Source organism: Achroia grisella, unplaced genomic scaffold (assembly GCF_030625045.1).
Source record: "Achroia grisella isolate CSIRO2021 unplaced genomic scaffold, CSIRO_AGI_Agris_v1 utg540, whole genome shotgun sequence".
Taxonomy (NCBI): Eukaryota; Metazoa; Arthropoda; class Insecta; order Lepidoptera; family Pyralidae; genus Achroia; species Achroia grisella.
In genome coordinates, this window is record NW_026712925.1 from 1,701,058 (window position 1) to 1,727,487 (window position 26,430).

Here is a 26,430-nt window from a genome sequence, read left to right on the forward strand (position 1 = left end):
TGTCGGCGCACGCGCACGTAGCTGATACGCGAGCCGTATATAAGGACATGCACCCTTCGCCTAGTCCATTTTACTTCTTCTACTTCTGAAGAAAAGTGTCAGAAGTTACATAAAAAAATAAGTGAAAAATGTCTGTAGAAAATATACTCTTGGATGATCGTCACCATCATGATGACACAGAAGGTGTGGTGCTGGCTAAAGGAATTTCTATGCTGGTACTGTTTATCGCCTCCATGATATGTGGCCTGGCTCCTCTGGTGCTGTCGAAGAAATTCAATTGGATCACAGCAGACGAGGCCGGCAATTTGAAGTCCACTAACAGAGTGGTCATGACTCTCCTGTCCTTTGGTGGTGGCGTCCTTTTATCTACCACATTCCTGCATCTGATGCCTGAAGTTCATGAAAACGTCGAATATTTACAAAGTGAGTGATATTATAAAAACTAGACTAATATATGTACATGATTCACTGTTTATTTCTTCTGTTATAAGTAGGTTCTATAAATTTATTACTAATAGACAATTTAATTGATTACTAAAGAAAAAATGTTTCTTTATTTAATATATTTAATTAACTTCTTAAATATTTAAGAGATAAAAGGTTATTGGCATAGGTATCATTATATCATAAGCATCCTTTTATTAATCATAGCTCATATTTTGTTCGTTTGCCCTAAAGTATCAATGAAAAACGTATACTTTTATTGAATTAAAAACTTTGCTCTATTATTTCGTAGTCGTAAAAAAAATATATTTGATTAAACCATAGATGTTTATACAAAATAAAACAGAGATTTCTTTATTAAGAAATCTAAAATTATGATTTAGTTACTTAATATATACAAGTAACTAAATCATAATTTATGTTTGATTAATACATTTAAGTCGATGTTTCTGTATAGAATACAGTAGATACGATCACGGAATACAAGAAGAATTAAAAGTATTGCATGCATGCAATGAAATCTCGATTACCTTGATGTTGTAGCGGTATTAAGCCATTCATTCGACCTCTCCTACAATTTACGATCACGTACGAACTTACGAAGAGATTTTTAAACGAGAAACAGGTGTCGTAACAACTCGCTAATGACTGAAAGGAAATAAATGAACACCGATACAAAAGCTGGTGTAATGATCTTTTGTAAAATGGCATGCAAAGATTGTAAAGTACCTATATAATATATTTAGGTACTAATAAAAAGTAATTCAGTATTTTTCCCAATTAGTAGTATAAAATATATAAAGTATTAAATTTGTTTTTTTTAATAATTCAAATTACGCCAATGGTGGAACTGCTAGTATCATCCGAGGCTAGTGACAAAATCACAGGATGGTTCTCTACTTTGATTTAAAACATACAATTTATGAAAATGCAGCACATTGTGGTTTCTTAAATTGATTAAAGTAAACAATTTTTTAGTAAATTATGCAACATATATATATATATATACCTATGTATATTATAAATATAAGTTAGATTCTTCCTGTGTCTGTGGTTTGATCCTGCAAAACACCAGTGGTATTTGGCCGGTTCTGCCACCCTATTGTTCCGTCATTACATTCATCACATTATGCACTTTCAATACGTATTTGATTTTACTGTAGAAAGAATCTTTATTATCATCATTATTTATTTGTAGATTATATATGTTATTTTAATAACAGTTTAAAGTTTATAAATAGTTTAAAACTTTAACATTGTATACAAACATTTTATTGAGACGACAGGTAAAATCTATTAAGCACAATAATTAACTATTCACAATTATGTAAATTATACTACACGTGTTAATTATTTCATTGTAATAGCCGTCAAGTTTTCTGGCTGTTGAAATAAGCGTATAATTTATACGCATAAGTAAAATGTAAGGAGATTATCTTTCATTTAATTCTGCGGAAACATCTGGCGGATTATCCGAGTTTGCTAATGGGAACAAGTTATATTGAACCTGTATGTGAACTTTGAAATATCTGTTGAATTATTCATCCCATCAGCCTCTGTGAACCCTTATAAATTAGGACACATATTGACTTGGTTTTAATTTATGAAAGTATCCAATATGCCTCGAGGGTAAATATCTTAAACAACAAATATCTAAATCTATGTACATATCCAAAAATGTTATTTACTTTTTATATTTTTTTATGTTATTGGAATAACAAACGAGCTGACGATCCAACTGATGAAACGTACGTCTATCCTATTTACATAAACAGCACTGTCACAGAAAAAGTATTAATATTCTATGGCACCACATACATTAGACAAATTATGAATCACCTTTTCTATAAAACTAAGTATAATCTAAATAGCATAGAAAACAAGCATACAATATATAATCACAGATCATACGTTTCCTATAGTTTAAAATTAAGAACTGAATATTTTTAATGTTCAATTGTTTTGATGAGAATATTATCTATTAAATTACGGCACGATTGTACGAGTATGTATTATACCAATGCTGAGTAATATTATATTATCGAATGCGCCGCCCACGGTACATATCATATCACCAGAGGCAGACAGAGACAGATATGATGACGTGTAAATAACTACAACAAATTGTATGAATACTTGACGAGTAGTCTAGCACTTTATAGGACGTTATGCCTTTATTGCTAGTGCTCCTCTGATCGTCCCCGGTCTAATTCAAACGCGAATCGAAATTATGTACTATGTCCTAAGCTTAGGTTCCAACTTCTAGCGGTGCCCTCAGACTAAAGTCGTATCCGTTAGATAGGAGTTGGCTCTCAGCCGCTGCATAATTCCTTCCGCGGGTTTGGAGCCATCTGCACTCATTCTCTATCACATAATGAAGCTGTAAGAGTCACACAATTTGAAGATTATTATATATTAAATAGGATAGTCATCGTTAACAGTCGACGTAAATTGAAACATTTGATTGTCATTTTTATATAAATGCTATGGCAAACAAGCTGAGAAACCGACTACTAGTACTGTCAACAAAATATTGTTGGTGTCTGACAGATTCGATACGCTACGCTCTCTACCTAATCATTAGAACTAAGTAATACTAACTATAAACTACTATAGTAATTTCATAACACATCCATATACCCATAGGTATATGGATGTGTTATGAAATTTTGTAATGGTAAAAATAAATAACAAGTCCATAAATGTCAATTACCATGTGTAATAGATACAACATTTAGGTCAATATGCATACTGTTTACGATCATTTTACGCAATCACAGGACTACATTATTAGCTTTACTAAATGACAAGTTTGTTTATATGGCATCTTCAGATGAGAAACACTAAAACTGTAGGTATCTAGTAGGTACAGAATATAAATGAGTGTATACATATCACTACAACCTGCGACTTCATCTGCGTTTTTTTGATACGTAATATATTAGTTCTAAGTCTGTCCTTGGAGTCCGTCATTATCTACGTTCATGTCAAATTTCATTACAACCCGTTCAACTGATTAGTCGTTAAAATCTAGCAGACAGACTGACAGACACACTTTCATATTTATAGCATTGTTGACTGTCGACTATGACTGTCTGCATTTTTTAAGATAAAAGATATCTTCATGCTAAACATTAAGAGACCCATTAAACCGATTAGGCGTGATTCGTGAATCCAATTAGTGACGGAGATATATATTTATTGACAGAAAAACATAACTCGCATTTATAACATTTTATATATATTATGGATATAGTAACCATAAACACAACTTTTATTTCATGTATTTTCAATTTCAAATCCATTATATTTCTATTTTTTTATTACCTACACATGTCTATTAACAGTCATATATGTATATATCACTGTATCCCATATACTTTGTATTATGTATAGTGTGATAACGGAAGAACAACTAATTGTTATTAGAAATAAACGATCTGGCAGACAAGACAAGATTCAGAGAAGACAGCGACTTACATAGATCTATTGTGCTCGCCTTTTTTCAGAGTTCGCTGCCTAGACCCATCAGGGACAAGAAGGATATTCTTAGGAACGATGGTTTTTATCTCCTCGGGGAAGGAGTAAACTTTCCAAAGGATATATTTCGTTTATGCATGAGTAGGCTACAACAACATAGAATGTGTAGTGGCGTTTCCTCTTCAGTTTGGCAAAATCTGCAGATTTTTGTTGTGCGTACGCCTAGTTTTGCCATATGCTTGTAGGTATACAGTTGGTTTGTTTTGCTATTAGATATCTATTTAATTGTATATTACATTAATGACACACCGGAGGAACCGGAGCTTAATGTTGAAATCCATCATATAACATTTGAGTAAATTTACAAATACATATAGGTACTTCATTGAAATAATGTTTTTATGGAAAAATACCACAGACTGTAATGAATTTCGTGTTTCTGTGGTCTCTGTATCTTTTCAATAACGATTTGTAATCGGTATTTTAATATTTATTTATTACAAACAATAATATTATTCATTTTATTCATGTTTAATATTTTTGTAACTATGTATTTCCTTCTATTCCATTCATGCGTCATCACAACACTTCTTGACACCTACTATTTTCCCCCTCTAGGTATCCAAAGATGTCTATAAAATATAATTTAAAAGTATATTATGTTCATTTTAATATATTTTATTTTTTCGAACTATTAAAATATTTAAATTAAAGAAATATTGTTATCATATTACTATTGCCACAGTTTTTTTTTTCAAAAGGTTAATCAGTCGATTTTTTCTTTCTCTATCTTATCTCTATATTAATATATTTCAGTGCTGCTTAATCCTAGATTGTTCTTGCCCTGTGCAATTTGTTTGTCTAGTCTGAATTCACTCGTGCTGTACGCATTTGATTGCGTCCTTGTGATTTTAAGCAACAGTATCGGATAATAATATTGTCTATTTCAATAACATCTTGTTATATTTAGCCAGTTCTGTCCACTATTGTTTTATCATACATTTTGCACTACTACAAGTATTATCCCGAGTACTATTTTCTATTCAGTATTCGGAGAAATTAGTATTGTAGTACTAAATTGAAAAGTAGTACTTTGAATAAATTTAATGAAGCTTCCTTCATTACTTTTATTTACAGTTCATTGATTATGTAACTGCATTGATAAAATAAAAATAAAACATAAAAGCTTCTCTATAGAGGTTTTACATAAAACGTAAACGTTTTAATTAAAATGTTCTCCAGATAATATAATCTTATGTTTCATAAGGATCTGCAACACACTCGTCATACCCCTGTATGCTACAGTGAACAGGATGCGTTCACTATCAGATTTAACCACAGATAACATAATATTACATAGATTTAACACAAGAATAGTTATGATGAATAATAGTTGTGATGATGAAAAATTCACAAATTCATTAACTATCGACCTATTTTATAATATGTATTACAGCAGCATTATACTGTAATCATTAGCAGGCGTTATATATGAGTAGTTATCATAGGATCAGTACCGTTTTCCGTAGTGCCCGTTGCAGTAATTTATCGATATCGATGTTATATTGATTTATAATCGATTAGAATATCGAATTATAGAGTTTCGTTACAAACTTTCCTAAAAACGTCATTCCGTGGCACCGGACGTAGGTGGGAACAATTAACTTATTACCAATTCAATGAAGGGAAACACCACAATCGGGGCACGGCACGCGTGGTGCATTGCAAGTCTATTCCCTGAGTGACTCATATTCGTATTTATCGTATCGATAAATACGTCAAATTGTGATTGTAGTCGCATTTTGTTTGTTAACTTCATATCTAGATATAATATTAATTAAATAATGTAATCTTAACATGCTTTTATGTAGTGTTACTAACAAAACCTGAGTCATTGTTAGACGAATGAATAAAATTCTTTTATTCATTTATTCTTTGGTTTCATTTGGGTTTATCCTTTAAAGAATATATTTATTTATGTAAATTAATTAGATATCACTTGCAATTCTGATTTATTATGTGTGGTGAAATAGTAACCAACATAAGAATAAACCGCATCGATTGCTAAATAATTATATATACTATAAAATTAGTATGTACTGATGATTAGTGAAGATATTGAAGTATATCAACTCAAACTAATACAGGCGAATCAGGAATCTTTTATGTTAAGTAATAATAGTCAGCTAGCCCTTTAAATTTATATTAAAAAAAGTATAAATAAAAACAGGTCTAAGAAGAGTATTTGTGTTGGGTACATAATTACTTAATATACCGCAACTTTAAGTAGGTACTTAATGTACTATGATTTTACACCTCGGTAAATAATAAGTGTAATTAATAGTTTAGGAAACTAACATGTTAAGTTACGAAGATGCAATTACCAACTGTGTGTACTGTCACTTACGGTATCAATTAAACAGTTTAATACTACATACGAGTACATTGTAACCAGGGATGCCAACTCTACGAAGATGAAAAAATACAATTATTAGTACAAGTGGGAGATTTTTATAATCCTCGTAATACATTAGTACCGTATTTTTGCCATTCGTTACGAAGACATTTTCATCTTAGTTAAAATTTGTACGAGATTTTCACGGTCAAAATACAATGATGTACGAGATTAAATAAGAAGTGAGTCTTTATCTGATTTTTTATTTAACAACCCTGATTATGACTCAGCAACATTCCATATATAATCTACAATTTTCCCCATAAACTAGAGTTTTAATAATTACCTGTGGGGTACATAAGTACTGGTTATGCTTTTTGCCTGTAACTTGGACGAATTGAAAATTATTAATTATATATTAATAAATACTAGATGTATGATGCTTACAATATATGTTCACTTATTACTTGAAAGTAGATATTACAACATAATATTATTATTAATATTTCTCATCAAAATATAAATAATTTTGGTTACATGCTAGGTTAAAAAATTCTAAAGTGATATTGCAACATACAAAGGCGTACCGTACCCCATATTCCATGAATAGTGGAGGTCAAACATTCTCTTTTTATTTACTTATGTAAAGGACAACCAACAAAGCGTACACTTCTATCACTTCGTCCCCTATTTACAAATACATATTTGGAATGACAATACTTTTATTTCATTCATGATATACGTACAAAGTTATGCAAAGCTGTCTCAATTATAAAAAAAACACAATGTACCTACATCGCAAAAACATATGATTTTAACATAGATATAAATTACCACGTTCTTTTCGCCCGTTTAAATACCACCAAATGAGTAGTAGTAATCTAAGTACGATCTTTTCTCTTTCTATTCCTATGAAATATATTATAAAATCACAATTGAGCCGTGTCTGAACATCTTGATCGTGATCTTAAAAAACAAGAATTAATTTGTACCCACTGAAAAATTTTTTTTTGTAAATTAGTCCGTGCGTTTATCTACGCTAACTCAGCAACGACCTAACTGATTTGACTGTGGTTTTCGTTGCTGTATTATAATATATATAATATTTCAGGACAATTCACATAGGGCCATCTTGTCCCAAGCTAGGCAGAGCTTGTATTATGGTTAGTAGACAACTGTTATAAATACATAGGTATATATATTTTTGTAAATACATACTAAATATGTATATAAAACACCCAGACCGATAAAAACAATCATAATCATGAATACAAATGTTTGTACCTTGCGAGGAATCGAACCCGCAACAATCGGACCTCGCACGGTAGCGTTGTGCTGAACCAGTAGTCCACCGAGGTCAACAATTGTATTGTAGCACATCCTGTTACATTTAGTGTTATATTATTCCAATTCGTTGACAAATAAAATAGTTGTAACCTATTGTTTTACCAAATACCTGCCATGTGTTCAAAGTCGAGGGCACAGTTAGTGGCTAATAAAGTATACATTTACATGACGTTATACGAATAGTATTCGAATTAACAATAGGTTATAACTTTCTGATTTAACTTAGCAATTTATATTATAGATACAAGATTTAATGACCCATAACATATGTATTTAAAACTTTTTAGCAAAATTGTTTTCAATAATTTTCTATTGCCAATATTGCTTATCCGTTTTATAACCACATAATATTGAAAGTTGCCGTTGGAAGTGGTTGTGAAAGGCGAAATCAGGAAGACGTTCGTATTAGAAATAAAGTATTGTAATATCTTAGTTCATTCAAATAATTAGTTTACTTAATTTATTTCTGTTTCCCTTTTTAAAAACTTGTTAATACAATTTGCTGTTAGTAAAGAAAAAGTAGTCATAATATTTATTTTATACTAAAATTGCGATCTCGTACTTTTATACAAAACTTTAGTTCTCAGTGATGGTAAATGAAAACTGATATCATAGGCAGCACAGTATATGTCCTTTATAACAGCATTGTCATGCAAATCTGGACTTAATAACCATTGAGAAGATTTTTGGGATTCTCTTTTAAAAGCGGGATATACTAGAAAATATATATGGTCTTCAGGGTCGCAATATTATCTCATAATTTTCGAAAAACGGGACTGGGCTTCTCCCACGCGGTTTATTAAGTTTAATCTAAAAAAAACTGCCGCGTCCACGCTATGTGCTTCCACAAAGCATACATTTGTACGCGTTTCATCATCATCATCATCATCGCAGCCCGAAAGACGTCCACTGCTGGACATAGGCCTCCCCCAAAGATCTCCACGACGATCGGTCCTGCGCTGCTCGCATCGCTGTTCACGTTTACCTAATTTGAATTAGAGGCACCAATAGAATATTATAGGCAGTTGTAATACAGAAGTACTACGTGAACAAAGTTCGATGTCCGCTTGTAGAACCATGAATATGATTAGAGTATACAAGTACTCAACATAACTTTTTATGTGTGCACTGATTTACGCTACTATTGAAAAAAAATATTGGCTGTAAGGGTGATATGACAAATGTCAATCTTATGTTTATTTATCACCTCATCCTTGGGCCTCTGCCATATAGAATAACTATATATATCTACAAACAAACGAATAAATAAAAATATATATTCACCTCTCTTATTCCATCCTCAAATATTCCTTTTGTTTTTTTACCGTAAAAATGATTTTAAATTAAATTCAGTTTAGATTATACAATTTATTATAATTCGCATAATCTCAGCTAAAACAGGTGTAAATTTATCGCTATAAAAACTTTTTTATTCAATCTTACAGCATTATAATGTTTATTAATTTCCAATAACAAAAATGACAAAGTTTGATTACTCATTCCTCTTGTAATATTTGTTTTTTTCAACTTTGACAAAGTGGATGATATTGTGTAATGAAAAGGTAACAATCCCATTCAGTGCTTAATGTACGAAGCTGTATTGCTAGCTTTCATTATGAATATGACTCGGAATAAGAAAAATAATTAATTCTGCATATTATCGTAATTATATATACCATACATATATATAAATTACGTTATCAGGTGGATTGATTCTCAAGCTTATTGATTCTTAAGTGTAATTTTAATAATAAAGTATCGCATAAATAATTGATTAGCTGTAGAAAGAACTGCACTTCTAAGTATTTATTAATAGATATCGATTAATGAACATATTCCTTTGCTCTTGATATATTAATATTGCCTCAAGGTGTTAAGTCCGCCATATAGGTACACCTTTATTTTTGTATTTGTGTATTGAAGTTTTCATAAAAATCAATAAATATCTGTTTAACACACATTGGAACAAAAGTTTCAAAAGATAAAGTAACATACAATATATTGACTAAATATTGAACATAGAGCAATAACATTTGTTTGACCAAATTCAAATTTTTTGCGTCATATTTGTAAGCTTTAATAGTGTTGCAAATAAAAACTTTTTTGTCAGTTCTATAGTAAAACGAGTACTTGTGCGGTTATTTAGAATTGCCCGAGGATGCGGGAGATACCGATTCAGCGTAGAAAATGCGGAATTTCCTTATTGTATCGTACTTGTAGAATTAAAGTAATTCTATATATTTATATTCAATACTGAATTTTATTACCTACGTAACTATTTTTCTTGCAATCATTATGGCCTAGTGGTTACTTCCTCAACTTTCGCTGAAAGGTCGCGAGTACGAGTCTGGGTGATCAAAACAAAAATGTAACAGTTACAGTACTTTTTAAACCAAATGATAGAATTTCTTCCCTAATTCAAGATAATTCTACGGCTTTAAAGTAATCCAAGTCCTATGTACATATTTGACAGTGTAATATAACTCTCAGTAAGGATAGAGTTTAATTATTTACATCACGTACACTAACTAGGTACTCGTATGTACCTGTGACACGTTCTTACTTATTTGTGACGCACGTTTATTCGAGTACATTATTGGGACGATTAACGGAACTGCACTTTCTTGTGGCTATAAAACATGTCATAAATGTTTATAAAGTTAAAATGGGATTATATAAACGTACATGCCAAAAATCCGGATGTTATTTTACGGATTTAAGGATTTCTGTTAGTGCAATATAGAATGTATCATAAAAATATATATTTTATTTATTTTAACATTATGCTAATTAGGTAAATTATTAGTTCAGCTAATAAAAATTATAAAAGAGAACAATTGAACTTGAGTTTAAAAGGGTTTTGATAAACATAACGTAAATATTTGACATAATTTTACCATATAGCAATCATGCTTTACGTTTCAAAATATCTTATGGCAAAGAATTCGGCGCCTCCCTGGCAACACCGGCCCACGTACTAGCAACGGACCTCCTAAAATAGACTTAATATCTAATCTAATTGTAATCTATTAATTTAACCATATAGAAGTTCACTTGTACGGAAGAAAGCATGGAATATCTATAGTTTATAACACAATAATCTCTTGTAAAGAACTCACAAATAACATAGTCTGAGATACGATATTACAACTTTATGTTCTGACAGTTCAGTTATGTTGCTCATAATAATTGCTCATCATCTTTTAATTAATTTTATTTTGTTTGTATATTATTATATGTACCTATTTATTATACATAGATATATAAATGCCTTATTTGTTTATAAAGTGACAACAGCAACAGAAAGATATTCAAAATAAAATTTGAACTAAAACGTATATGGTTATGGCATCCTTATTTTTATATTCTTATTAGAATGTAAGCAGTAATGACATAATGAGTGTTATGTCAAGAATGCAAGTGCCAAGTTAAATATAACGATATAAATTCATATATCTGTGCATAAAACCTTGTCAGTTTTGGGTACATACTCCCTATTTGAATAGAGAATGTATGGTATATGTATAAAAAAGACATAACACAATGGGTCACGTAACCAAAATGTAATTGCCAGTAATTGGTTATGCATCAGTACGTCTCCCTGGAACAATGGGTATAAATGAAAAATGCATGACGATTTATAAACGTTGTCTAGTCATTATAGTAAGGAAAACTTACAATGCAGTAAGTACTATAGTACTATGTGTTACGTACGGTGTGGCGCGTACGTCACAATGGTGAAACCTTTTTTGTATATTTTTTTTTTAATGCCATATATTATACTTTAAATTTAGAATGTAGCATATTAACATTGTCCTAATTTTAGATAACATTTGTTTTAGAATATATTAAGGTCCTTATTCCATAACCGTAACTACTAGAATTTTAACATGCTTCCCTCGAGCATTCTATCTGGATCCACGACATGATGCGTTTTGCTGTGTATTCATTGTTCTGTCCCTATATTTTACAATAAATACTGTTAACAGAAATATAGGATTAAAGAAAAGCCGATATTATTATACTAAGAACATTTTATTAGACACCGATAATAGAAAATACCCTAATAATAACCTACTAAACTTACGCACGTTATTGAATTTATTAAAAGTCACGATTAGTATTTATCCAGATACTCGTGGAACACTAATAAACATTAATGGAATATTTGATCGACAATGTATAATAATAACTGATTTTAAATCACACCTTATGTGTAGTATATATATATATAAGGTATGTTGTGTTATATAGGTAAATATGTATTAATACTAAATTTTATACATGTATGTATATACAACTTCAATTCTTTTGGTTATTGTCTACACTTCTTTAAGTACTGCACTGATATTCTATATACCTACTGTTCATCCCAAAATTTGAATACTTCGATCAATACGTCTGATCCTTTTTCAATGTTTTGTTATGTCAAGAAAGTTATTTAAATATGTATGTTAGTTATGAAACGAAAAATTAAAACTTATGTCATAAGTGAACTGTTCAATTTCCGTCAATCAGATCAAGGGGTCGCTTTGAGCTACAAACAGTCATTTAAAAGGAGATTTTTAGTCATGCTTTACAATGCGTGAACGTTAGACGATGTCCTCGCTAATGCTGAACGTATTTCGATATTTCTTTTTGCAATTGATAAGGATTCCATAATATTTTTGTATTGGTCGGTATTTTTGATTAGGATAATATATCTATTATGATTACATCATGTACTCGTAATACTTAGATATTAGTATTGTTTACCTTACATTTACGCATTTATTTCCTGTTTACCTTTTTATATTTTACTTTACGTATATTTTATTATAAAATTGAACAAAAACAATTATTAATTAAATTAATTACCAAAACGATATGGTTCAAATGTGCAAAAAATTTACTAACATCCGTAAATTTTTTGCACGATACTTGTTGTTGTTGTGTCAAGATGTTTTTATTTTCATTCAATTATCATTATTATAAATTAAATTTATATTATATTATTGTATAGACATTAACAAAAGCTAGTTTTCTTATAAATCTAGAATGTTACTGGCGCTGCATTTGATAGTACCTAATTGCACTTTATTTATTTCATAAACAATGTATTTGTGACCTTTTTGGTATTAGATCGCGTGTTGAATACAATTTATATAATTATTCTAAGCAGATTAAAGATAATTGTATACTTACTGCCGTTGGTTGCTGTTGTACTTATACTATGAAGGTATATATATAAACAGATACTTTAAGCCTATAAGACTATATTAGCCTTATATCAACAATATCGTTCAAGTGTCATTTATAAAAAGAGGTATCAATAAAACCACTCTCGCTACTCTTCTCGGAAATGGGACAAAAAACTCAACAACTAAAATATTTTTTTCGGTAATTTGACGTTTTTGTGAACAATCCCCTTTTAGTCCTATTGTTGTAGATTTAAGAATAATTTAATTTACTACAATAGAACTAAAAAAAATAAAAAATATTGTCTTTGTTTTTATGTATAACTTTTAACAATTGCGACTAAACAATTGTTAAACAAGATGGGCTTAAGTATTCATTTTTTAGAAAGTTGATTTGCCTACATGCTTAAATATATTCTATTATTTTTATATAATAATGCAACCTAAACCGAGCAGTTTATGTTGTTTGTGCATTTAACAAGCGTTGAAAACATTAACACTTGGCATACATTCATGATGGTTGGCAGACAGTTATGTAACTTTGTCACAGTGACATTATTGACAAGTTCTGGGTAGCATTTGACGTATTAGCATAAGTTGTGAATAGGACAAGGTACAAAAGAGCGCTGTGCAATCAGACAAATGACTCGACCCTAAATTGAGAATATATTCCAAACGATCCCATTTTATCTAATAAAATTAACTCGCGGGGAGATGTATTTTTTTAAATATATATATATAATAATATTTGCAAAGTATCCATCATCAGAGTCCCATTTTATAAGTTCTAGCTTTCATGTTGCAGTTGGCAGTTGGAAGGCAAAAAATTAGAGATGTGAAGTCACGAAACAGTCTAGTCAGCAGACTAGTAATCAGAATTGTGTAGAATCGGAAACAAGAATATGTTATATCTTGTTATATCTCTGTCGAAAAAAGTTAAGGCACATATGGTATATGCAATAGGCATTAAAATATGTTTTTTGCTGCTTAAATATGTATATAACGTAAAGTTATATTCCAAAGATAATAAATATTTTGAAGAACTGCTTAATTAATCATATTGCCTTCATTATTTTTTACCTTCTGTGTCATTTTTTTTTAACTTGGTAAGAGTAGTCTTGGTATAGAGAGTTTGTTGCATTAGGTATACAGTGTGTATACCTAATGCAACAAACTTTTTTAGCACTTTCCTATAAAAGTTAATAGTAATAATAATAAAAATGTTTATTATGCATATTAGGTTTACATATTTTTTCGTATAGGCCACGGTCCTGGTATTCACAGCAATTTTTTTTATTGCTGGGAGTAGTAGAGGCCCGGCCTATACTATATACAAATATTACGTCATTATATTGTATTTTATGTTGGTATATCCACCATTAACATATAAACCGCTTAGTGTCTATTCACGTCCCAAATAGTCTTCCATAAAGAACGGCCCTGAGTTACATTCACAGTTTATTTAAAGTATGCAAATATTTTATACATAATAGAGACGCACGTTTTATTAATAACTTCCTAATGTGTGAATAATTGTAGTACAAGCATAAGAAAAAGAATTTGTTTTCCTTATATTTGTATATAAAGACAAACAAAATTATTGTCTATTTGTAATTTCAAATTGACAGCTTTTCACTAAATGCATCTGAAAGTATACAGTATGTACATCAAAATATTAATTTAAAAAATATTCGTCTGTCTGTCTGTCCATTTGTTCTTGTCTCTCGTCTGTTTGACTTTCACTTGTAGATTTACAGTATTACATTGGGTATCTGCGAATCGTTTTAAATCTACGTTTCTAGAAGTAGATTAGAGTTACAATAGGTTTAATTCTAGCTTGCTAGTTGCGATTCTGTACATATTTATAAAACCAACATAATAATATAACGTTGCGGTTTTCTACATCATTATGGTAATCTGTTGTGAAAATTGTCAAATGAACAACTAATGTTTGAATAATATTTTTCTGGAAATCATCAAACACCCAACAAAACAGATTGCTAATTGATTGAAAATACATAGCATTTTCTTATTATTTTACTCCCATATTTTTTTTCATTCATTTCATTTTTTTCATATAATATATGTAATATGTATTTAAAAAAATCTTTTGAAAATTCAAAATTTGTGTTGTATCATGAACTTGATTTCTTTTAGTTTTATGCAAAGTTATTGTTTTGCACTATTAAAATTGAAACAGTTTGCAATGCAAATTGCTTAGCCGTAAAAAAATTACACTCCACTAACTACACATTTTAGTAGGAATTTTTGAAAATCGAATTATTCATTAATTGCTTATGTAACTATTTAAAATGTTATGTTTTCTTTCTTCCTTTCTGGTTTGTTGTTTTTCTGTCTTCGTAATAATTTTTAAATTACCAAATATTTAAAATAAACAAATTACATATAGATGACGATATTTGCTGACCATAATAACTAAGATTACGTAATATTAGCTATATCATTTATTGCGATATCAACAATAGTTTAGCGAGCGATTGCCATAGGATTAATTGTAAACTTAACAAAACAAAATCAGTGTTTGTCAGCCTTTTTTATTACTTCGTATTTTAGTTTTTGCTATATATTGCGGTTATACTTTGAAAACATTCGTGTATAAATCCCGAATGTATTTCTAAGAAAAATACAATCATTGATTCTTGCTATAGATAATTGAATTAAAGGTTATACCTATAATAGGTAAATAAAAAACAGTTCTAATGAAAAAAATAAACAAAATGGATATCATGTATATAAAGGATTCATGGCTCGTATGATGGTAAATTTCATCATCGTCTTGCATTTTTTGTACATACTATAAGTAGTTTTATTAATGAATAAAATAAAAGCCTGTAAGGTTGTTAAATTATTGAAGCGTTTAAGATGAACATCTGTAGAAATTTTGTTTGAAGTAACCAACCAAAATTTATGTACACAATAAAGTAAATAATACGTCATTCAATAAGAATGTAAATCGTTATGATAGTCTTTTCTAATTAGAATCAAATTAGGTACGTACTTAATTTTTGTTCAGTTCATATTTGTTGATTGATATTCAATTATTTCCTAATATCCGATTGAGTAACTGCTTTAACTCGACCTACTTCCGCAATGTCACGCACCTCTCACATCTTACTTGAAAACATTTGTACTCGTACTAGTTGTGACACGTGGTTTCACCTGCCATCTCATTCGAAGTAATAGCTTAGTTACTGAGATTAACACGTTTAAACAAACAAATTCTTCAGCTTTGTATCTAATTTACTTATAGGTAAGTACTGAATATTTCTAGACAGGTTTCTAGACGACTTTCTTGACGGTGCATAATTTTATATAGCCCAACAAAGCAAATAGGAGGCCGTGATGTAATAATGTCTCGCTTAGGTAAATGCTTGAACGAATGAAGCATAGAAATTAAGCTGTACTACATCTTAAAATTCTATTGTTGATCTTCTAAATGTGTGTCGGTTTTCAACAGCGTCGCTTATCTAATAGAAATACATACATTTACAGCTGAAAAAATTTAAGAGGTCTATAAAAAAAATTATCTATCTATTATAAAAAAAAAGAATTCTAGTCTCTTCAAAAAGAAATTTTTCATTTTGTTTCTTCGTTTCTTAGTGTGTGTATAAGTTATTACGTCTATTATTATACTCGGAATGTTCTAAAAATAAAAATGCTATTGTTATTAGAGATAACAAAACCACATTTACACAATTATACCTTTTCTTTTATCCGACTGTCCAAAATTGAAAATTCTCATTGCAACATAACGTCTGAAAGTTCTCAAACAATATCTTTGATATAACCAGACAAATTATATTATTTTTGCAATAGGTAGAGCTGTAACACTCTCAGTGTTCAGAATTGGACTTCTATTTATTTTATTGTTGAAATAAATGCAGTGCTGTACATTTCTTTTATTTTTATGTTATATTATTAGAATGGTAAACAGGTTAACTATTGCTGCTATTCATATCGCTAAACATCAGGTAGGCGATGTTTAGCGATATGAATAGCAACATGAATATAACGTATAATGTGACACTTGTGATACCAGTCATGCGTTGCCATTCCAGAGGTTTAAGATGTCATATCTCTTATCTTGTATTTTTTTGAACTGATACCTTATGTTTATCAAGCCAAAGAGACAGAACTCCACCTACCATGCCTCACAGGTTTTGAAAGGTTGACTGGAAAAAATCCCTCTTATGAGATAAGTCCGCCATTGTAGAAATTTATTACATAAGTTTATTGCAATCTTTTGTATTAATTTTTACTGTACAATAAAGTATTACGAAAAAAATATCGTTGTGGGATAAAAACTATTTCCTAATTCAGTAAAAGGACTATAAATAGTATAATAATTTAGTTGTACCGACTATAAAGTTCTAGTGAAAGATTTCCTTGTACCGGCGCGGCGGCGAGGCAGTTCCGGAGTTTACTTTGCCCATAACGAAATCCGCACTCAGTCTGTTTATACTATTAGTATAGTATACTTGTAGATAGAGAGATTTCCGCATAGAATAGAATTTATTAAGGCATATAATGTCTATGATAAGTCAATGATAAGATAAAACTGCCAAATTACCGAGTGATTACAATTTATTATCGCTACGTAATACCTATACAAAGGAAAGATTTCTTAAAAACTGCTAGCATTGTTTATTACTATGGTGATCAAAACAGAATGTATAGACAAATGGGTTTTGGGTATCTATAATTATATATATATATTTTTCATTTCAAAGTCTAAGTGTAGGTAGATCCATAATAGGCAATAAGACTCCTTTCCATCCATTGTGGTACTAACTATTTGAAACGGTCGACACTTTGACATCATGTGATCATAACGCCGCGCCGCGGCGCCGCCCTAAGCTAGGCAGTATTCTAGTGGCCGTAAATATCACAAAATATTTTATGCACTTATTTTTATTTAGGTATGACACTAACAATTCAATCGATATTAATTAAATTTACAATTCAATGGTTAATCTTAAATTATATATTTTTAAATAAAACAAATTTTTAAAATCTATTTATAAATAACATTAACTTTTTTGAAGTCTCTAAAAATAAATTAAATATTTAAGTTACATGTTTATTTTAATATAAGTTAAACAAAATTCGTCCCGCGTCTTCACAGTCTAATTACTCTGACTAACATGAATTAAATCCGTCCCCATAACATCTCAACCACAATTCCGATAACGTCGCCCCTTATAAAAAAAACTTTAAACAATAAAGTCGAGACGAATTCATGACTTTGCCAAGGCTGTAATTATGTATGTAGTTATGGGAACGACTAAATAGCGTGTTGATTTCAAGGCCAGCGTATGTCTTTCGTTGGTTGGCCAAAGTAGCACAATGCCGCGCCGCGCCGCGCCGCGCCGCGCCGCGCGCCGTCCTATATCGGTTAGCATTATATACAGCTGGTACAGGCGTGTTCCAGTAATTTGTAAATAAAGAGGTACCATCCATATTTAACATATATTATTGTCTCCATGTACAAATTTATTTGAAAAGAGATAAAGAAAAATTCCTTGGCCAGTTCTTCTAGGATCAAACTATATCCACATGTGGGTGGATTTAATTTAACTAATAAATAGTGTATGTAATAGACCTGCATGAGTTAAGTAATTTTGATTTTTAATATCGTACTTTTACGCTCATAACTTTGAATCCAGATAGGGCAGTCAGATGATATATATAGTTCAAGACTATTATATGTTTCCTTTGTGACTAATAAGACGCAAGCAAAAAATATTTATAGACATTGAGAAACTCTTCCTTTTATATACAACAGGTACGGAATGTACCAAATTTGTTTTATTAGTATAAGTATTATTTTATTGTCTCATTATTATTATACAATTAAAAGAATTGAATGTTAGTAAGTTTGTTCCCTGCGTTCCTAAACCATTCATCCAACTTTGATAAAACTTGACTAACTTAGATAAGTGCCCTGTTACTTCAGCGAAAGTATCTAGTAAAAGAAAGATTTATGTACGTTTATCATTTATGTTTTCCAAAATAAAAGCGACAATAATTAAAAAAATAATTACTCGCGTACAAAAGGTCACAAAAGTTTCATAAAAACAGTATGGAATTCTTCAAAACAAAAGTTAAAATTAAACTTTATGTGTAATTCATCTACTTATATGTCGGTATATATGTGTTTTACGGGCATTATGAGACATTACAATAACAATAATGAATTGTAATTAATTACCGTATTCAGTGCGCATCGCATATATATGTTTTATTAGCACAAACATACTTTATTTGCATATATGGGTATTGCTATCATAAATAAGTAGATACCACTATTGTTTTTAAACCAGCTTAACATATTTGCACAATTGATTTATGCTTTTTTGTCTAACAATTGCACACATTCATTCAACATACTTATGGAGAACAAAACAATATATAATATAATATCTATGGGAAATATACGTGTCAAATATTTACATTTATAATGGAAGTAAAATCTTTGTTTAAAAATAATTAATAACGATTTAGCACTACATAGAACATAAATTCTAGTACAGATGATCTTCACTATGAAAAAAAAAATACGGTATTTTTTAAATTATTTTAAACATATACATATAAGGTTATATATGTTTAACTGCACTAAGTAAAAATACTATCTACAAACACGTTTGATTAAAAAATAAATAATTTTCCTATACGATCGTAAGAAGTAGGATAAACGTGGATGGATAGGTTATGTTTATTTACTAATGTAAACTTGTAATATGACCTCTTGAACTGTGTTATTATGTAGCCGGGTATTTCCAATTAATCTTTAACCATGATCAATAAAATTATGATCACATACACATGATACCTAATCGCAAATTTTTATGTAGGTAATCATTCTATGTTGTCATTTTAAACTGTCATTTTTTCAACATTAAAAACCACAATTTATAAATTTTGATATGCTAGTCAATTTTCGCTAAGACTAAGAATGTTAGGGAATGCCGATGTCGAGTTCCTTTTTCGCGTTCTGTATTTATAAAATCTATATATACTATATAATATGGGACTGTTATACCAACGTGTTTTAGCTTTTTATATATTTTCTAATCATCATCATCATCATCATCGCAGCCCGGAAGACGTCCACTGCTGGACATATTTTCTAATAATCGTTTTAAATTGCATTTTGAAGGTTTATCCGCAATAAAAAAATATTTTATTTTATTTCTCTTTTTGGAAAAGGCATACAGCCGTTATTTTTAGATCTTTTTTACCCTTTTTTCTATATTAAAGCAATTTATCAATATACAATCTCTATAAGATGATGCATTGATTAATTGCTTTACTAGTTTCTTGATTATTTAATAGAGCCTGAATAGTGCGCGGGATATTCAGATCCTTTTCCATTAATTTGTCAATTACAGTTGAACGTAAATTAAATTTCTGTCAATCGAAAAGTAGTAGTCTCCAGTTGAGTAATTTTATATGCAGGTCTAGTCATTTTTATTCTGTTCAAGTATTCATTAAATCGTGCGTGTCCAATTATTAAGCGATTTAATGGCGTTTAAATTCTTCAAATTTTTCCTTAGTGAACCATTCGAGTTAAATATCCAGTGTTTTATTTATAAGTTATTATAGTAGATTCTTCCCAAAATGTAACACAAAGTTAGTGATTTTATCATTATAATATACACTAAGCGAAAACCTATGACATCCATATTATATCCAGGTAAAAATAGCACAATAAAATTTCATATGTAACAAGTCTCATAGTAGGTTTTGACGTGTTAAAGGTATTTAACTACCCTCTGACTACCCTTTACGCAAAAAACATTCAACAATTATTCACAGTATCGTATTATTGGGCAACATTGTCACTTAATACGTGAGTAAGTTATAGATGTGTCTTACATAATTATTTATCCCAATATTCCAACATATGAAAAATTTTCCACCGGTCTACGTAACCCTGTTTTGTAACCAATTGCAAAATGAGCTTTGATGGCTTCTTACATCGTAACCGAAACTACATACTTATTATAAAAGAGCAGCTCTATAATATTTGTAACATTTTGCAGCTTAATTAAATTCTAGTAACTAATTGAATTATATATCACTTAGGAGTTACATTATTAAAAAGACATAACAAAACAACACGATAACAAGGTAATCGTAAACATTCATCATTTAATTCAAATTTTATTTTAAATAGTCAATTACATCAATTATACTACTATTTGTATTGTACAATGCGTGGAAATTATTTGTACTCATCCTTATAATTTATACGGTATTATAAGTGTCCTATATTAAAAATAAATAAATTTTATATGCATTAACAACAATTTCCTTTTTGCGAATACAAACATTGTTCATTACTTTACAATTATTTGATTGACAATATTGTAAAACAACCTCACCAAGGCCTCTATCCGTATGTTCATGATAGGTAATCAGAAAAATGATGAAGCCGAGGTGGATTGGTAGTTGTTTTATAATTTAGGAACTTGAACAATGTTATTACATTCATTAGTATTAACTATCGCTTATCGCATAAAATAGTAATATAATGTACTTAATCGGGATAATCACATGCAAAATTATAAGCAGTGACGATGCTATAAATAAGTATACTGTATAGAAATTAAAAAATATATATATACAATATAATATATACTTGTATATAATATTTCATTGTGTGGAAACAATACAAGCTTTCTCTGTAATTAAACGTTGTTCTTTTCCTTATTTTTATTTGTTTAACTGTTTCTTTGGGGCCTTATCTCCTTACCGTATGTTGTTATTAAGTATATAAACTGCAATGGGTTTAAACATCAGTAAAGTAAGTAGACATGTATATGCAAATGTAGAAATAAAATGATTAGGCCTACCTTTTAAATTCTTTATATAGGAACAATGAAACAACCTGTTTTTCTTGTCAAATTTTAATTCACATAAATTATACTGTGAATAATTTTAAGGTTAAGGAATTTTTCAATTAGGTGCAGCGATTTCCTTGTTTACATTACGTATATTTGTTTATGAACTGGAAAATATGCTGACTGCACACCTGAAAAGATGAAAATTGCTAAACGTTGCCTAAAAGGGACAGTGCCATTTCCACTGACGACATAAAAGTTAAATTGTCTGTTGTAAGAGGACTAAGCTGTCATGCTTACGTACCCTGTATTTTTTTTAGCATATCTCATCCAGCATACTGTTATAAAGTAACCAGCTCTAAAGAGTTGATTTGACACAGTGTCTTCCGTGTACATAAACCTACAAATAACAACTACAAATAACATAAACATAAGTCTCTTTATATTAATAATCTAACGTCGTGGTTAATTACTTATTTTGCATAAATATTTCAAATCTTAATTAATTTAAGGTGCCCATAATACATAGAGCATGCATGCATTTAAAGTGATTGATAATAATAATGATTTCGTCAACACACTCAGTACCGACGAGGTAACGTTAAGTCGTATCGGCGACGGTCGTATGCGAAATCGCAGCATCTGTGATTGCTACATAGAACACTATATATCGATTAGGCGTACACACGTATAATTTTGAATGTCATATCGTGTGCTATATGTATATTGCCGATTGTCAAGTACATGATGTCGTAATTATACTGGGTATTTTGTTTTCTGATTTAAAAAAAATAGATATAATTCAACATCTGTGTATTATAATTGTATCTAGGTAGACTTTGTAAAAAGTTGTATGTGTATAGACTTGAATCTCACGCCTATTAGAGCGGCAAAAAGCTTGCTTTGAAAGCTGGATTTCAGTGGACGCTTGATTCACACGATAACGTGACATCCGTGCCGTGCTCATGTACATATATTGGGGATGGTAACCACTTACAACATCTTGTTCTGTTACCGATCAAACATTCGAAGATATCTTATTACGATTATTTCAATACATATGTACCTAGTTGTTTAATTTTTATGCTGAATCTAGAAAATCACTAGTCCGTTTTGATAATTCACTGTTAATTAGCATTTTAAATTACCTAGATAGAGTTTCTTAAATTATTCATATTATATGTAATATACTATAGTTAGTATGTGTGTATTGTATCAGTTGTCTAGTATCCATAACACGAGCTCTGCTTAGCTTGGAACTAAGGCTGTGTGTGAGTTGTCGTGGGTTATTACTATTATTACTACATAAGAATCATTATCAATAAGATCCTAAACTCCTTGTTCACAGGTACTGGCAGATTGAAAGAGTTCGATTTCGCATTGACGCCATTTCTGACATGCTGTGGTTTCTTTTTGATGTACTTGGTTGAGGAACTGGTACATGTATACATACATTACCGGGAGAAGGAGAGTAAGAATCAAAAATTAGTTCGCAACTTAAGTTTGCGAAGAAGTGGCCCGTCCCCTGCCGGGAACGGAGAAAAGAGCGTCACAAACTCTACCGCTGATCTAATTGAACCTGAGGCATTGAAGAGAGATAGGGTAGGTACACAGAGATGCAATTTGTCTGTTTATTTTTGCCTACTCCCCTACGTACGGAATACTTACTACTCTCTTATTTGATATTTGGTAAGAAAGAAAAGGATGTTTTATACATTTTTATGTAGGTAATATAAATGGTAAAAAATTTGATGCGCCATCTTATAGAAAGTGGCTACTGTTGCAGTATGTACTCGAACTATGACGACCATACTATATGCCTCACTCATTCCTGCTTTTGTTGTCGTGATTGTTTGATGTTGTCCTGACTGGCCCATGAAAAAAACCACTTCCTTTGCACAATTTCGAGTTGGTACAACCTACAAGTTGATCTTCAATATTTTTTAACAATAATAATAAAAATGGATCATTCTTCCACCACAAAGTTGTATTTGAGTGATTCGATATAGATGAAAAATTATTGTACAGATACGGAAAATTCAAACGATATTATGAAGGCTTACTACACAAAGGCAATAATATCGTACACAGAAAAATATATTTAAATTACTTAAATACTTTGAATTTACTATAAAATAATAACCTGACTAATTTACTATTTTTACAGGACCCAGAAATAAACGTTCGACATGCTCACTCACATCACCACAGTCACGCTCCGGTTGTAGAAGGGGAGGATGTGACGTCAGCTCTACGTGGGTTACTGATAGTGTTGGCCCTTTCCATTCATGAGCTGTTCGAAGGCCTGGCTGTTGGCCTAGAATCTAGTACTTCTCATGTTTGGTAAGTACTCATGTCCTATGAAAGTTACTCATATTACTGATGAACACAATAAGCAACATTATAAATCTGAAAACCGCCATCTATAGACGAGTAGTGAAACGATCTGAATTTAGTATTGTATGTGCTTGCTTTCATTTTGTCATCATACTGACGAACGATAGATGGCGTTTATGGTACATGAAAACTTCAGACTAAAAATTCCAATCTATAAATATATTACAGATTTCAAATAGAAATATATAATTTTGTATAAATTTTAATTAATATATAGACAGATATATGAATTAAATATATCTACGTATCTGTATATTAAAAGTTACTAACATAGTTTTATAAGTTTTTTACTAACACAATATGGATGTAATCCGAATTAAAATTAAAATAAATAAATATAGCATATGGCTTAACCAATCATCATAAAATTTAGTATTATTCTATCGTTTGGAATGGATAAGAAAAAAACTGCCCTTACTTATTACTATAGGTACTGTATATGTTCACATATATTTTTTACATATGTATGCTGTGGTAAATCGGCGAACTATAACATATTTTAAATGTTATTTTAGAATATCCTCATATTTGTAATAATTCTAAGTAGCTTCCTCTTGTGCTATTATTATTATTAATCAATATCCCTTATTCCGTGTTATATTAATTATAATGTAATATTTATTACTTGAAACTCGGCTTTGACACGCTACCGCGTGTCTAGATCATTTACTTATTTAGGTACTCAAAATACTTCGTTTTATTTACAGGTACATGTTAGGCGCGGTTGCCGCTCATAAACTAGTCATTGCCTTCTGTATCGGCGTGGAACTCATTGCCACTGGTACAAAAACTTGGCTAGCAGTTGTATATATAACTACTTTCGCCGTGGTTTCGCCCCTGGGTATCGGCATTGGCTTGATTCTGGTAGGAGGAGAGGGAGCTGCAGCTGCTGGAGTATACTCAGTTGTATTACAAGGCCTGGCTTCGGGCACACTACTTTATGTCATATTCTTCGAGATATGGAAAGGTGACAGAACGGGCATATCTCAGTATATAGCGTCAATCGTCGGATTTTTCCTTATGTTTGGACTAATGTTGCTAAGTGAGTATATTTCTTTCAAAGTGTTTCATAACCTTTTTCAGAGTAAAAACGCCGTTAAGAATATAAGTATAACTTTCAAAACTAATTAATAAAACTACACTTTGTAGTATTTATTGTCGTTAAATGGTCAAGTGATCAGCTATGATCTCCGTATATATGTAGAGTTTTGTTTTTAATCTATAGTCCAGAGCTTAAGACCACCAGACCAGAGTTTAAGAAATTATCTATATATTAATCATGTAATGTTATTAATCAATTTCAATGTAAATTGTTTAAAATTGAAAGGTTTGCTATTTTCTACTTATTTGAGAATTCCAAATGTTGGATTGGATAAGTTGTAGATACTGTTCACAATGAGAGCTGTTTTATGGTCAGTTTGAAATGATAATAGAACATCGTTATATAATGAAGACCCTGATATAAACTATAATGTTCTACTCTGAAATCAGAAAATTTTGCCCCTGATTTTAGTGTCATGCGTGTATATTCGTGCTAATAAAGCCACAGTAAACATGTATGTAGTTATGTTATATTTAGACAGAACATTCCTTAATTTGTATCTCGAGTCAAAGTATTTAGGTATTAATTATTATATTTATAACATTACTTATTATTGATATATATTTTTTGCAGCTGGCCACTCTCACAGCCATTCCCATGGAGGAGGGGATGACCACGACCACGGGCATTCTCACGACAAGTGAACTTCGGCAAAAACTAATTTAGTAATCTTAGTGATAATTATGTAGGTACTTAACCAAATTGTGATATTTGTATAGCTAGTATAGCGTAAATATAATGTTAAGGTACGCTTACACGGGTAATAAATTGCGCCATCTTTACAACATTGTTTTGTAAAGTATGACGTTATAACTTGGTCCACGATAATAATTTATAGCATGATGATACTGAGAATATTATAATACAGCATAATGACTGACATGCTGTCAATACAGAGCTGAAATATTATAATTATGGGTGCCTATTTTAATAACAGAACACAGAAAAAAAGAATTTAAATCTAGACTGATGCTAACTACGAATAATATACACCTAAAATCTTAGTTCTAAAACTTATTAATGTCATCCTGCGTACGTAGCTATAAGTACAGTTGCGAGCGAATGTATGTAAGCACTTTAATACTTTGTCACATTAACATTACGTATGACAACTACAATAATTTTTACACAATACCTATAAACTGTTGTGACAATTTATATAAGTTTGTAGGTACATATATTTCTCATAATTCTACATTGCATATATCTAACGTACTT

The 26,430-nt window shown here is 30.4% G+C and overlaps 1 protein-coding gene across 1 annotated transcript; it reads left to right on the forward strand.

Moving 5' to 3' along the window:
• LOC131847612 (zinc transporter ZIP1-like) lies at positions 1-26,231 on the forward strand. The gene is made up of 5 exons (XM_059197217.1): positions 1-423; positions 23,062-23,315; positions 23,881-24,056; positions 24,818-25,152; positions 25,786-26,231. The coding sequence occupies exons 1-5, from the start codon at positions 129-131 to the stop codon at positions 25,854-25,856; spliced, it is 1,131 nt and encodes a 376-aa protein (XP_059053200.1). The 5' UTR covers positions 1-128; the 3' UTR covers positions 25,857-26,231.
• Positions 26,232-26,430: the final 199 nt, after the last annotated feature.

Bases quoted from the DNA above. Each gene is read 5' to 3' on its own strand.
- LOC131847612 (XM_059197217.1), top strand. From the start codon at position 129: ATGTCTGTAGAAAATATACTCTTGGATGATCGTCACCATCATGATGAC. The intron at 24,057-24,817 runs GTAAGTACTCAT...TTTTATTTACAG, and splicing joins TCTAGTACTTCTCATGTTTG to GTACATGTTAGGCGCGGTTG. The intron at 25,153-25,785 runs GTGAGTATATTT...TATTTTTTGCAG, and splicing joins GTTTGGACTAATGTTGCTAA to CTGGCCACTCTCACAGCCAT.